The sequence below is a fragment of the Artibeus jamaicensis genome, unplaced genomic scaffold (assembly GCF_021234435.1).
Source record: "Artibeus jamaicensis isolate MK-2021 breed Jamaican fruit bat unplaced genomic scaffold, CSHL_Jam_final contig_465, whole genome shotgun sequence".
Classification (NCBI taxonomy): domain Eukaryota; kingdom Metazoa; phylum Chordata; class Mammalia; order Chiroptera; family Phyllostomidae; genus Artibeus; species Artibeus jamaicensis.
The window spans coordinates 17547905-17561559 of record NW_026521843.1 but is presented as its reverse complement, the minus strand read 5'-3'; the positions used below and the strand labels follow the sequence as shown (position 1 = coordinate 17561559).

The 13655-nt window shown below is 54.0% G+C and overlaps 1 protein-coding gene across 1 annotated transcript in view; it reads left to right on the top strand.

The window, feature by feature from the left end:
* GALNT14 (polypeptide N-acetylgalactosaminyltransferase 14) overlaps positions 1–13655 on the top strand; it is a 191244-nt gene that overhangs the window by 154526 nt on the left and 23063 nt on the right. Inside the window, exons 5-9 of the mRNA XM_053667053.1 lie at positions 831–896; positions 1076–1197; positions 7924–8011; positions 8716–8800; positions 9887–9990. Coding sequence (XP_053523028.1) covers positions 831–896; positions 1076–1197; positions 7924–8011; positions 8716–8800; positions 9887–9990 — 465 coding nt within the window. The remainder of the gene's footprint in view (positions 1–830; positions 897–1075; positions 1198–7923; positions 8012–8715; positions 8801–9886; positions 9991–13655) is intronic.

The following is a 13655-nucleotide window of genomic DNA, read 5'->3' as shown; positions in this document are numbered from 1 at the left end:
CTGGTAACCCACGTCCATGACAGAGCCTCGGAACCTTGGAAGGAATATGTAGGTAGGCTGTGCAGGCGGTCCGCGCCAGACCCGAGGGCTGCTCCTCGGAGACCTGATCTCCTTTCCCTTGTGAGGCAGGAGCTGGAGGTAGGGAGGCGCTTGTCCTGCTGGGAGGTAGCCTGGCACTGAGGCTGCAGGAGGGAGTGCTGCTAGAGTCACAGGGAAGCAGAACAGGCTGGTGGTTGGAGCGCGGACTCTGGAGCCAGACTGCCTGGCTTCAAACCCTAGACCTGTCGCTTATCTTACAAGGTACGTGCCTCCGGGAAATTACTAATCTTGATGTGTCTCCGTTTCCTCGACTATAAAATTGAGATTATAACGATAATAGATAAGGTTTTAACTATGTTAACTCACTCAAAGTGCTTAGAAGCAACACCTGGCCCCAAGAAAGCTTCTGTGAGTCTCTGCTGTCACTCAGGACAGTCCCAAGCCAAGCAGAGAGCCTCACATCGGTAAACCGGTGAAGCAGACGAGCATGCCAGGATCACAGTAGAGAGTTCAGAGCCACGGGGTGGGGAGTTGGACGAGTGCTGGGGCAGCGGGCAAGCTAGAGGATGACCCCAGGCACGTGGAGTCCCTTGTGCTTCCTGGCACGTTTCCTGTGAGGTGGAAGTTGGAGCAGCTCTGTGTGATGGGAGACGCTGTGGACGGACCTGTTGACAAACAGGGTCTCCTGTGTTAAGAGTTTATGGTCCGAAGCTTCAAAAGCCATCCGCTTTTCATCTCAGGTTCACCTCCATCCCCAGGTGCTCAGTTCACATGACCTTTTGTCTTTGCAGCCGCTGACTGCAAAGAGCTCATCAAGTTGCCCAAGGTGAAATGCTTACGCAACAACCAGCGGCAAGGTGGGTCTGGGCAGCTGGCAGGGCCTGGGGAGGTGAGGGGGGGTTTGGTGCTGTGCGTGTGTATGTGTGTGTTTGGGGGTGTGTCCCCTGTGTGGGGAAAAAGCTGAGGGCTTCTTCCGTGGGCCTGTTGGAAGGTGGAGCGACTTGGGCACCCACTTGGCCGTTTGGCCCTTTTGCAGGTCTGGTGCGGTCCCGGATCCGGGGCGCCGATGTCGCCCAGGGCACCACTCTGACCTTCCTTGACAGCCACTGTGAGGTGAACAGGGACTGGCTGCAGCCGCTGCTGCACAGGGTCAAAGAGGTGAGTGCAGCCAACTGAGAAGCGGGGAGATCCCGCGCCCCCACTCTCTGCAGGCTCAGTACTTTGCATAGGCCCTCAGTCCCTCTGAGAGTTGGATGGGATGGAGGGCCGTCCCAATTTTACGGGTGGGGAAACTGAGGCAGCTCAGCCTGCCCAGGGACACAGAGCAGGCAGTGGTGGGACAGGGCCCAGGGCCTGCTCTCTGAGTCACACTGTCACACACAGCTTCCTGGCCTAGGGAGCCAACCGCCCAAAACCGTTTCTCCCAGACAGTAGAAGTTTCTAGAAAGGAAGCCCTCAGGAGTGCCTCTGTGAAAAGAAGACAGTGGGAGTAGCCAGGCCTTGTCACTTAGTCTGTGGGTCTTGCCTCCACCCACACATCGCCCTCACCCAGGGGCAAGGCAGGTGGGCTGGCTGCTGAGACCGGAATTTCTTGCCTTTGTCTGTCCCTAAATTACCCTAGAATTTTGTATTCTGTCTCTCTCCATGTCTCAGTTATTCTTCTTGAAAGTGAAAAAATTTGGGGGAATTTTCCCATTGTTATTTTATATTCCCCCAAATCTATCTGCCCCCATCCTGATATACAGAAGATGGTGTTGTGTACTGGGGGCCAGTGCCGGCAATGAGCACTGGTGGTATCCACTTTCTCCCGAGTTGCAACAGCCGCTCTGACACATGAGGTTGGGTGTCCTTTATATGCCCAGTTCACAGGTGAGGACCCAGTCTCAGGGGGAATATATAACTTGGGTGGATACTCCCACCAGAACCCTCCATGGTGCCTGTGCTGCGGTTACTTCCTCCCCGCTCCGCCCACTTTCTTATGTTGTCTTCCACGCTGCCTTCAAAATGACGGTGTGGCGAGGGTGAAAGAACTGGGTCCTGCCACCTGCCCAGAGGGCTAGGACATCCTTACCAACTTCCTTCGTTCCTGAGAGGGAAGCTCGGTGAGTTTACAGAGTTCTCACACGTGGGCCTAGATGTGAAGACCCGCCCCGTGACCACTCTCCCCACGGTTGTGGGGGTGCTCGTACACAGTGCTGTTTACAACCCACCCCCGCCCTGCTTTCTGGCATTATCTTGGCAGAGGGGTCTGGACTGAGAAACAGTAGGTTATGAGTGGACCGCTCAGTGGAGGGCCTTTGCCTGGCTCCAGAGGCCCTTCCAAACCCTCTCCTCCCTTTGGGCTCAGCCTGCAGCCACGGCACTGCCTCCCCAGACTTACCCTGGGCCACTTTGTCCCTCTGAACATGCGCTGAATTCCTGCTGCTCCGGCTCTGACCATGGCCTCCTTGTCCCTGGGAGCCCTTCCCCATCTCTCTGCAAACCCCTTACTCTCCAGGGCCTCTTCCAGGTCCTCCTCCTCCAGGAGCCCGGCTGCCTGGCCAGCTGGGATCCCTCCAAGCAGGACGTGCCCACCAGCCCTGCAGTTTCTTTTCTGGGTTTAGTTCTCTGTCTCCCCTGGCAGATCACAACGGACTGAGGGCACCAGTCACCTCCTGTGGTCACCCTGCTTGTTGTAGTGTCAGGGCCCAGTGTTCAGAAATGACCGTGAGACGGGGAGGTGAGGAGGTTGCACTGGGAGGAAAGCAGGCTCACTTCCCGCCTCGAAGTGAGCAGACATTCACTGAGCACCTGTTTCAGGCAGAGCCGCCAGGGAGGGAGGCCCTGTCCTAGGCAGGCACCCTTGGTCGATCAACCCAGAAGTGCTCAGAACCCTGTGCTCAGAGGCTTCATCACACAGGGATGATTGATTATAGCACTGGCCATTGGTGATCGAACTTGACCTTCTAGTATCTGTCCCCTCGCTGAGGTGGGGGTGGGGGGAGCTTGGAGGGAGAGGTGAGGGTGGCAGAGGCGAGGTGAAAGTTCCAGCCTTCTCATCAGGCTGGCTCCTGCAACAGCCAGCCCCCATCCTCCAGGAGTCCCTCATTAGCATAAACTCAGGTATGTGAAAGGGGCTTAGGAACAAAAGATGCTCTTCTCACCCCATTGTCTCAGGACGTTATAAGGGTTTTAATAGCTGTGTTTGATGACCCAGGAACAAAGGCCAAAATATGTTTCTTATTATAGCACATCTTCACAGTATACACAGCACCACGTTTTGTGTATCGTTCATCTGCTGGTGCACATGTGTGTTGCTTTCTACTGTGGCGAGTAATGTCACTGCAAACATTGGAGTACAGGTTTTTGTCGGAGTGCCCGCCTCCAGTTTGGGGGTGGGGGGTACAGAGTGGCATTGCTGGGTCATGGTAACTCGGAGTTGAGAGGGTCCCTCAGGCTGAGGTGTCCCTGCAGGATGTGTGAAGGGGGCTTTGCCTTCCTCAGAAGCCTTAATGGACCTGCCAGGCCCTTTCCATTCCCAGAGTCTGAGTCCCATCTCAGAAGCCCTGTCTGAAAAATGCCCCCATTTCTGCATCAGTGACCAGCCGAACCTGTAGGCAGGGGAAGCCTCACCTCCTCCTTCCTGCCTGTGAGTGCTGCCTGCCACCCAGGGCTCCCGCTCTGGGAGTCACTGGGCCCCAAGATTGAGCTCAGCCTCCCGGGCTCAGCTCCCAGTCCTCACTGCTGTCTGACCCAGAGCTTTCATAGCAAAGGGTTGGTCAGGCAGACCCGGCCGGCGGTCCTCGCTCTGCTACCGCGGAGGTTGTCGCCAGGCCCTGACTCTCAGTGACGAGTGGTTCCACTGGAACGTTGCCTTCAGGATAAGTGACGGGACGGGGGTGAGCGCCACCCTGCATTTCCACGTGTCTTCCTATGTGTCTCGTCTCAGAGTTAAATGCGATTTGATCTTTTGAGTAGAAGTGGAAATTTTAAGCTGTAATTGGGGTTTGGGATTTTCAAAAATAGAAAAGAGATAAGAAAGAGGCTGGGCTTGAGCTGTCAGAATCTGTCCTCGGCTGGTATTTTGCACGTGGAAGAAAATCTCGATTTCCCTTCTGTCCCCTCAATGACATGATGGAGCTTGAAACAAACACCAAGTTGACTTTTTAAAAAACATTGGCTTCTTTATTCCCCTTCCTTATCTACATATTTTTTTACTACAAAAAGATATTTTTAAGAAATTTAAATCCTGTAGCATTTGGTAAATTGATATAAACAATGGCTTACATATGCTTCAAACCCTCAATTATTCCAAAAACCCTGTTGGGAAGGAAGGACAGTTTTGCAAATACTAATTTGTTCTCACTTCATAGATGAGGAAACAGCTCCTCGCCATGTGCTGGTTTGCTTAAGGTCATGTGTGTTTTAGATGGCGGAACCCAAACAGGAACCCAGGTCTCCTGCCACAGCATCGCCTCCTGAGGATCCTCTCCTGACCCCCAGCCCTCCCTCCAGGCTGGCTCAGAGACCTCACCGGAAAACTCCCCACCTGTCCACTGCCTTCCCTAGACTGCAAGGTCTTACCCACCCTTGTACCTGCCACAAGTCCTAAACTATACTAGGTGCTCAGTAATGTTGGTTGACAAAATGAAGGAACTATAGTCTCCAGGAGTTCTTTGATTGCCCATCCACAATGTGGTTTTAATTATATGAATGGGTAGAGAAATGAGAGGCGTGCCTGCAGGGCTGATCCATGGCCATTGGTGCCCATGGATGGGGCGGGGCTTAGGCATGGATTTGCATGGGGGAGGGGAGAAGATGAGAGCTTTGTTCTGTGACTGCCCAGGATCCCACCAGCTGCCTGCTTGGACATAGCCTTAAAGATACAGCCTCCTGGGGAACGCAGGTGAGGATCCGTGATGGGCATGAGTATCTTTACAGAGAGCCCCTCCATCCCTTAGCCTACAGGGGGAGAGGCCATCTTGCTCTGCTCTAATTAATCCACCTGTGTTGCCTCCAGCCATGACACGGTGCCTTCAGCAGGAATTAATAGATGGCCTCTTTCAGCCAACACCAAGCAAACACCTGCCACCCACCAGGCTCTGGGCTGGGGCTGAGGCATATGACAGCGGAGCAGGTATTGACCCCTCTCCCAGGGTCACTCAGAGAGATTTGTGTCCTGGCTTTGGTGGGTCGTTCAGAAAGTTTCCGGCAGCTCCTTCTCAAGGTCATGGCCCTACACAGCACTTAACCCCAAAGATCTCTCATTGCCTATCTGGTCTCCATGGCTCCAAGCAGATGCTGTTATCAAAATGTCACAGGAATAATAGGACAGAAACCCTCAGAACTTACAGGGAGAGTGTACCAGAGCCTGCAACAGCCCTGGAGGCAGAGAGCCCATGGCTGGCTTCTAGGGAAGCATATGGGATGACATAAGAAACCTGCATTCGATTTTGTATTTCAATTTCCAGATAGTGAAGAAAGATTTTTTAAAAAACAGGATTGCAGTTTGGGGGTCCTCAAGACCACCCTCAGCTTCAGTAGTTCACTAGAAAGACTTAAAACTTAACGAAGCTATTACAGTCATGGTTACTGTTTATTACAATGGGAGGATACAGTTTAAATCAGCAACAGGGAGAGGTGCAGAGGAGAGTCCCAGGCACACATTTCCGGTTGTCCTGTCCCGGTTGTTATACAGACCCTGCTCGCTTCTTCTAGCACGGATGTGTGGCAACGCACAGAGAGTATTGCCAAGCAGGGAGGTCCACCTGAGCCTTGGTGTCCAGGGTTTTTATTGGGGGGTCCGTCACATAGATATGACTGATCACCCCCATGGTGTCCATGTACCTCCAAAGGTCAAGTTGAGTTGGTACCACATGGCCAGGTCCCTCACCCCAAATCACACTGTTAGCATAGTCTCTCTGGTATAGCCCAAGGGTCCACCAAGTAGAGATATTCTTATAGGTGGGACATTTCAAGGGCTTAGAAGTTCCCTCGAAGGAGGTGGGCAAGGGCCAAATGTATCTTTGGGTAAGGTTAATCCTTTCTTGCACAAGGGTCTATATAGGGCTTAGTGAAGCTGCAGAATCTCCAAAACTCAGCAAATAAAAGGAAAATGAGGATGTTATCAGATCCACAGAATAAGGTCAGAGTCTGAACTCCTGAGAACATTTCAGAATTCAAGTCACAAGAATGCCTTTGGGGGTATGTCTGTGTGTAGATGTTGGTGTGGACGGCATGGTGTGTGTATGTGTGTGCGCTGTGCACACACACCGATGCATGATGACTGTGGCCTGGGAGGAGCCCCAGAGGACAGCGGCAGCTGGGCAGGGGCTGTTGTTGGCCATGAAGGCAGCATCTGTGTGCATCCCAGGGGTGGAAGCAATGCATAGAAAATGAGCATTTTGTTTCCATGTGGGCCGATTGGCTTCAGAGGCACCTTGTCACTGTCAGGATGAGTCACACAGGGAGGCTGAGGGCCAAATCAAATCTGTGAACGTAAAAGCAGGCATTTGCTGAGCTTAAAATAAGAAGACAGCCTCGTTCGGAGGGAAGATTGGCCCAGGAAGTTAAATGGCTGCAAGGAGAAACAGAGGTTCCCACCTGTGCCGACCGGGGGTGGTGGATGCAGGGGGTTGGAGAAGTGGTGCTGTCTGGCCCTCGGCCGCGGCAGGAATCCATATACTCAGCTGTCAGCTCTCCATGTTCACAGCTGCCCGTGGGAGTCTAGCTTCCCCTCCCAAACACCAGGTACAGAGATGTTCACTCAGAATTAGGGAACATTTAAAATATGTAATGCCTTGGCGGTCCCCAGGAGGTGGTGGATTTGTCTTGTAGATTTTGAAAATGTCCTCTGGATGACTTTGATGCCTACAAACAGGGCGGCCTTCGGGGAGGAGCCAGCAATGAGGCTGGAAAGCTAGATACAGGCCTGGTTTTGATGGTCTTGGATGCCAGCTAAGGAGTTGGAACTTTGTCTTGGAGGCAACTCAAGTCTTTAGCTGTTGAGCAGCAGAGTGAGATTTGCATACCAGAGAGACGACTGTGTCAGCCACCTGTGGACTGACAGGGAAAGGGTGAGATGGGTGGGGAGGGGCTAGGGGTCCACTGCAGGTGTGAGGTGCTGAAGGAGAGGCGGGATTCATTCAGAGGAGCAGTTTTGATTGATGGGCAGAGACGAAGCTTCTGAATTTAGTGCTGGGGAGGAAGTGGGGTTCATGCTGGCTGTGAACAGAAACAGGGAACCGAGGGGAAGGAGCATATTTGGGGAGACGGTGACGAAGCTGCCACTGAAAGGCCGTGTGAAATCCACGTGGTTGCGGCTCCCGCCCACTGGGTCTGAGCCTGGGAGGAGGAGGGCAGTCAGGGCTGGAGGTGCAGATCTGTGAGTACCACAGGCGGCAGCTGAAGGGAGGAGTCTCTGGGATCACCCTTCATCAGTTTGCCTAGAAACATAAGCACGGAGTGAAAGTTTTTAGAAATTCTAAGAGGTTCCTTCTGTGGGTAGGTGGCTTTGCTTCTTAGGGCTGCAGGCTTGGGGTCACCTTCCCAGTTGAGTTTCCCCTGACGATGAAGGACTTCTGGAGTGCCCCCTTCCTGATGTCCCCCTTCCCAGCGTGCATCACTCTCAAGCCAGCCTCCACCGTGACTCCACCACACTCAGATGGCCATCGTGCTGGCCATCATGCCGGACATCAGGAAAAGGCTCTCAGCATTTTCAGCATCAGAACTAGATGGGTCACAGTGTCCGATGCCCCATTTTATAGATGGGGAAATTGACACCTGGGAAGGAAAGTGTTTGGTCAAGGCCCCAAAACCAGTCTCTGGCACTACCAGGGGGAGGCCCTACCGAGCTCCCTGGTGCCCGCCACCCCGCATACTGAGCGCGAGGTCTGCTGTTGACAGGACAACACACGGGTGGTGTGCCCTGTGATCGATATCATCAACCTGGACACCTTCAGCTACATTGAGTCTGCGGCGGAGCTCCGAGGCGGTGAGTGGGGCTAAGGCCGTCTCCCCAGAAGGACTTTCTTTTTTCTCCTAGTTGTTGTTGTCAAGGGGAGAAGTAAGGAAATCTTTCTTCCCACTAGTTTGTCTGGAATGTTCAGCCCTGCATCCTTTAATACCTGTAGCTCCAGTGTGGCCCTTACCACTGGGCCTGAACGAACAGAGAGGCCAGGGGAGAGCCAGCTCCAGCCCCCAGAGCTCAGCTTTAACACCGGGCTCACTCTAGGGCCTGGTGATGAGGGAAGTAAGGCCCCCCATCTCTGAACTGTTCTGGCATCTCAGCATGGGACACCACCCTCTCCTCAAGGCCCATCTCACCTCTCTGCCCAGGCCCCCCAACCCAAGACCGGTCACTTTAGGTGATTCAGCCCCTCTAGACCTCCTGCTTCCACCTTCTTGAGGGTCCTGGCCAGGGGCCACATTCCATAACTGCCCATCTTGTCCCCATCACGTGTTTCTTTATCCTCTTCCCTTCATTCTTAACTGCAGCCAGCAGAGAAGGTGCAGAGAGGCAGGAACAGGTAGAGAAAGACAAGGAAGCTGTGATCAGCAGGGGCGAGACTTGATATCCCTGGGACTGGCTTTCCCGGGAAACTGGGTATATTCATGGACTTCTAGAACAGGGACAGAATGAGCAAGCTTTGCAGGTACGCCTGAGACCAAAGCAACAGAGCGGGTGCTATGTTTTAGGGTTTGACTGGAGCCTCCACTTCCAATGGGAGCAGCTCTCCCCAGAACAGAAGGCTCGGCGCCTGGACCCCGCTGAGCCCATTAGGTAGGTCAGGGCAAGGGTGGGGCGGGCTGATTCATTCCCACTTGGTCCCTCCGGCTGTTACATGGTATAGCAACATTAGATGCTCAAAAGTTTGGGCAGAGACCAAGAGAGCTTGTAGCCAGGCCTACACCACTTTGCCTTCATTTCAGGAGGTTTCTGTCCTTAGAGAAACTTCCATTAAGGGGCTGGGGGCCTGGTGGAGGAGACCTGTGCTGGGGAGTCACCCAGTGTTGCTCTCACACAAACACGCTATGATGTGCTCATGCTTCCTGGTAAACATGGGAGGGTCCCGGATGGTCCCCTCAGCCTCCGACAAGAGGAAAGGTCCCTTTGGGCCAGGAGCAGAGTGCCCAGGTCTTGGGTGTCAGAGTTCAGCCCAGGGAGGTTGAGGCAGCCGTTGCAGTAAGTGGAGGCTGATATCAGGGCAAGGGCACTGCTGCTTGTTAACAGACTCATCTGCTCTACTCTGTGTGAGAACATGGCAGTGGCATTGCCTCTGGGCTGCTCCTGCCCTGTATACATGGCTTTGTCCTGATCCGCCATTTCTCTGCCGCCCCATGGTGACCACACTAATGACTGCATTGCAAGTTGCTTACCTCCGTAAGGACCCTCTGTCCAAGTAAGGTCACATTCTGAGGTACAGGGGGTAGGACCCCAGTATGTGTTTTAGGGGAACATAACCCATAACGGAGGGGTAAAGAGGGAAGAAAAGGGAGAGGAGCCCAGTCATAAGAAATGGATGTGTTGTTGACAGTTGCTGCCTCAGCCTTTCTCCTCTGCCGGGTCAGTGGCCCCAGAGAGGGAGCTCCCAAGAGACCCATGCTGGGCAGGGCCCGGTGGGGTGGCCAGCATCTAAACGAGTCTTGGCCCCCATGGAAGGTGTGCTGTTTTCAAGGTTTACCGTGAAAGGGAAAACCCCGGGAGCATGTTCATGTTTCAGGTAAGTTGGAAAATGCACTGGCCTCTCCCTGAAGAGGAGCAAAAATGGTAAGAAATGACCTTGAGTTCCAGGTGGCTGAGGCAGAAGAATGTGGCCATAGTCCCCTCCCATCACTGGTCCTCCCTCTTCCCCTTCTCTCTGCACAGGACTCCAATCATAGCTGGAGGGCTCTTTGTAATGGACAAATCCTGGTTCGATTACCTGGGAAAATATGACACGGACATGGACATCTGGGGTGGGGAGAACTTTGGTGAGTTGCTCTCTCTGCACCCTGGAGCTGGGGTCGGGGACTGTGTCTGTGGACCACATGTGCCTGGGGAAAGGGCCAGGGGATGGGGACTAAGTCACCCCTGTGGGGGAGGCCGGGTGGGGTACCAGAGGAGTAGCCGCTGGGAGGGTAGAGGCAACCAGGGAACTGTGCCATGGGACCAGGTGGATGCTGAGGACCGGGCAGACCCATAGGGGTAGTTGACATCCAAAAGTTAGGAAGAGCAGGGAGGAACTCCAAGGGGCAGAGGCAGGTGTGAGCTAGGAGCATTGAACTTGAGAATTTGGAGTTGCAGCAAGACCGAGATAAAAAAAGGAAGAGCAGGATGGACAGTGACCCTGGAAACATCTGGGTCACATGTGTTGGCCACTCTAGGCATGTAGCACTCAGCACTGGGTTGATGAGGAGGGCCTGGGGTGAGCGTTGCAGAAACTCTGGGGGAATCTCGCCCTTATCTTTCTCGGGGGTGGAGAGACTGGATTCCAAAACCTCACAGGCAGAGAGAGGGCCGGGTGCGGCCAGAGGGGCAGGGCTGTGGTTTGCAGAAAGAGCGGGCGGGCCCGTTCCATTGGCTGATGACCCTGTGTGGCCTTCCAGTTTCCTGGTGTATTTAATGGATAACGTGGGGAGGCTTTTTGGAGTCATTGTGAAAATCAGCCCTTTGAGGTGAGTCTGTAAAAATTTGGGTACCGTTCGGGCACAAGAAATGTTAGCTTTCTTCCCTCCCTCCCTTCCAGCAGGCGATGACTAGAATATTAGCTGCACAGGGGCAAGGATTGGGGTCTGGAGTCTGCCCTGAAGGAGGCTCCAGTAACTCTGTGGAATAAACCACAGTGAAGGAAGAGGAAGAGCCCCCAAGTGTTGGGCTCCATCTCCTCTCTGGGCCCGGGGCACGGTGTTTGGCCTGGGCTCTCCGAGCAGGGGCGCAGGCCAGGACGGTGATTCCATGGGGATCATCTGGCGTTTAGCAGTGATCCGGTGCATTGTCCTCCGCCATTGTTTTCTCCTGTCCCTGCCTCCAGAGTGTTTTATGACTTTCTTCCTCGGTCACTAAGAATTATTTCCCAGAAATTTATGGCCGCTGGCCTGATCCACAGCATCTGTTCTCCCAAACTGGGCAGGGAAGGGAAATCCATCAGAAAAGCTGGTCCCCTGCCATGCGGGCCTTGGATTGGAAGCTTGGCAAACAAAGCAGGAAACCCCAACACCCACCGACCAAACTGAGTGCCCTTCTTGGACCCAGGCCTGGAATGTGAAGGGGTCTTCACTGTCGGTTTGGGGTCAGAGATGCCCGCACGGGCCCAGGAGGGCTTGGAGCCAGGTCCGCCCCGGGCGTTCTCAATGGGGATGCGATTTCTCTCTTTCTGGGCAGAGCCAGTCATTGTCGTGATGGCCACAGCACCTCCCACGATCCTTGGCCACGTGCTCTAGCCTTTCTTTCCAGCCACCAAGTGAATTCTTTCTTCATCGCTTTTGACAGACAGCAAGCAGTCTCCGACCTCCGCTCACCTGCGGCTTGTGGTGGTGTAATTCACTGCTTCATAATTCAGCACGTTCGGTTATTGAGAATTTTGTGTTGAAGTGTTAGAAAATTCTTTTAAGTCGAAGCCTTTCTCCCTCTAGCTTTTGTGGGTCAGGGCTTGTACCCTCTGGGACCCTACAAAGTGTGCCTGTCCCTTCTTCCATACGTGGACTCAGAGAACACAGTATTTTTAATGATGGCACATCTGGTCCAACCTACCAGCACCTTCTCTTTATAGCCGTAGGGACACACGTCTGCTCACATCACGTGGTGACCTCATCTAGTCGGCTTCCGGGACGGTTGCACTGCCAAGTATGGATTCGAACAGGGAAGCAGGGAGGGGCTTCTGCACGGCTGTGGGAGAGACGCTTTATAATCCACCACAGCATTTTTAAGCTACAGAAAAAGCACGGCAGACAGCTTTCACGGGAAACACTTGGTTTTCTCCCATCGCAGCCCCCCACGATGTTGTAGCTGGCTCCCAGCACTCGCATTTCCTTCTCTTCGAGTTTTATGTGAGAAAATGCAGTGCTGGTCTGACGGTGGGCACAGGGTGTGAGCAGCATGGTCCCGTGGGCGAGGACGGCTGTGCACCTGAGTGTGCGAAGGTGGGGATTTGGAAGCGTTCGTGCAGGACAGGGTGATGAGCAGGGTTGATGGAGTTAGAGAACAATGGTTCTGCTGCAAAGGAGAGATGGCGCCAGGAGTGGAGGAGGCTGTGTGTCCCAAGCAGGTCCCAGGTCCCAGGTCCCAGGTCCCACACCAGGGTGTGTTGAGAGGGGCCTCCCCATGCCCCAGGTCACCAAGTCCTGAACATCTGCTCCTGCTCACCATTATTCATGTCTGTTTCCCTCTCTTCATCCCCGATACTCTCCTGAATGACCCCCACCTCTGGCCTACGCCCCTCAAAGCCATTCTCTCACACGCCTGCCAAAGTGCTCTCTCTAAACTGCCGGTCTCTCCCACCTGCCCAGGCCGCCTGGCGGCCACCAACTGGCGGCTTCTTGTCTTAAGGACGAGGTCCACACTCCTCAGCTGGGTCCCTCCTTGGCCTTGCCCACCTCTCCGGCCTTCGGTCCAGAGGCTCTGCCTTGATGTGCCCACGCTCCGACACCACAGTGCCGTTTCTCCACCGAGCTGAGGAACATGGCTCTGGGGCTGCCTACCCAGCACATGGGTGCCTCCCTGCCCACGCTGGCACCCACCTCTCCCTCACTCTGTGCCCCTAGCACTCGGCTCTCCTCTGCACCTGGGCACTGAGCCCTCTCATGTATTTGTGATTATTCATCTGTGCCTGCCGCCCTGCCTCTTAATAAACCTGGAACGAAAGCAAGAGCCTTCCTCCAGCTTCTCGTCCTTAAGGCCTAGAATGGTGGAAACTACCCCTGTGTGTTCACAATCGAGAGAAGTAGGAAGGGGCATCAGGAGGGGAAGGTGAACACACGTCTGGTCCACGAGGCTTCGTGTAAAACAGGTCTCGTTGCATTAAATGGAGCCTGTGGAGAAAAATAACAACAGCAGGGACAGGTGTGTGTCCTTTCCCAGAAACAGGACGTCTGGGTGCTCCAGACGTGGTGGCCTGTTTTGCACTGACCCTGTTTCACAGAAATGCATGAGGTTACTGGAAAAGCCTCCGGCCCAGGTGGCCGCCAGGGCCCTCCTGCCGCCCCTCCGCGCTCTCATCTGTTGGAAGCAGACTCAGCCGCACCGGGAAAGCCGGCTCCCCAAGCACTCCCCCAGCCTGAGCCTGGTGTGCCTTATTCCCACAGTGTTTCTCACAGGAGCTGAATAGTTTTGATAACTTTGTCTGCATTTAGCATAGAAGCGGGCTTTACGGAAGGAAATGTGGCTTTTAGCCTTTTTATTCCCCCAGAAGTTGTTTTGCATTAAAATTGCCCACTTTAACTCTAATTTGCATAACACAGGCCACCTAATATATCTGATACATCTACTCCCTCCCAGCCGCATCTCACTCATAGCTTTTGGTCTTTATAGAGATAAAAGGAAGCTATTGCCCAGTGAGAAGAGGGTGTGTGTGTAGGGGGAGGGGGGTGCACATTTCTGGAGGGGTGGGGGAAGGAGGCCTTAGCACGTCTATGAAGGGTGAGCATGGGATCTCTGGATT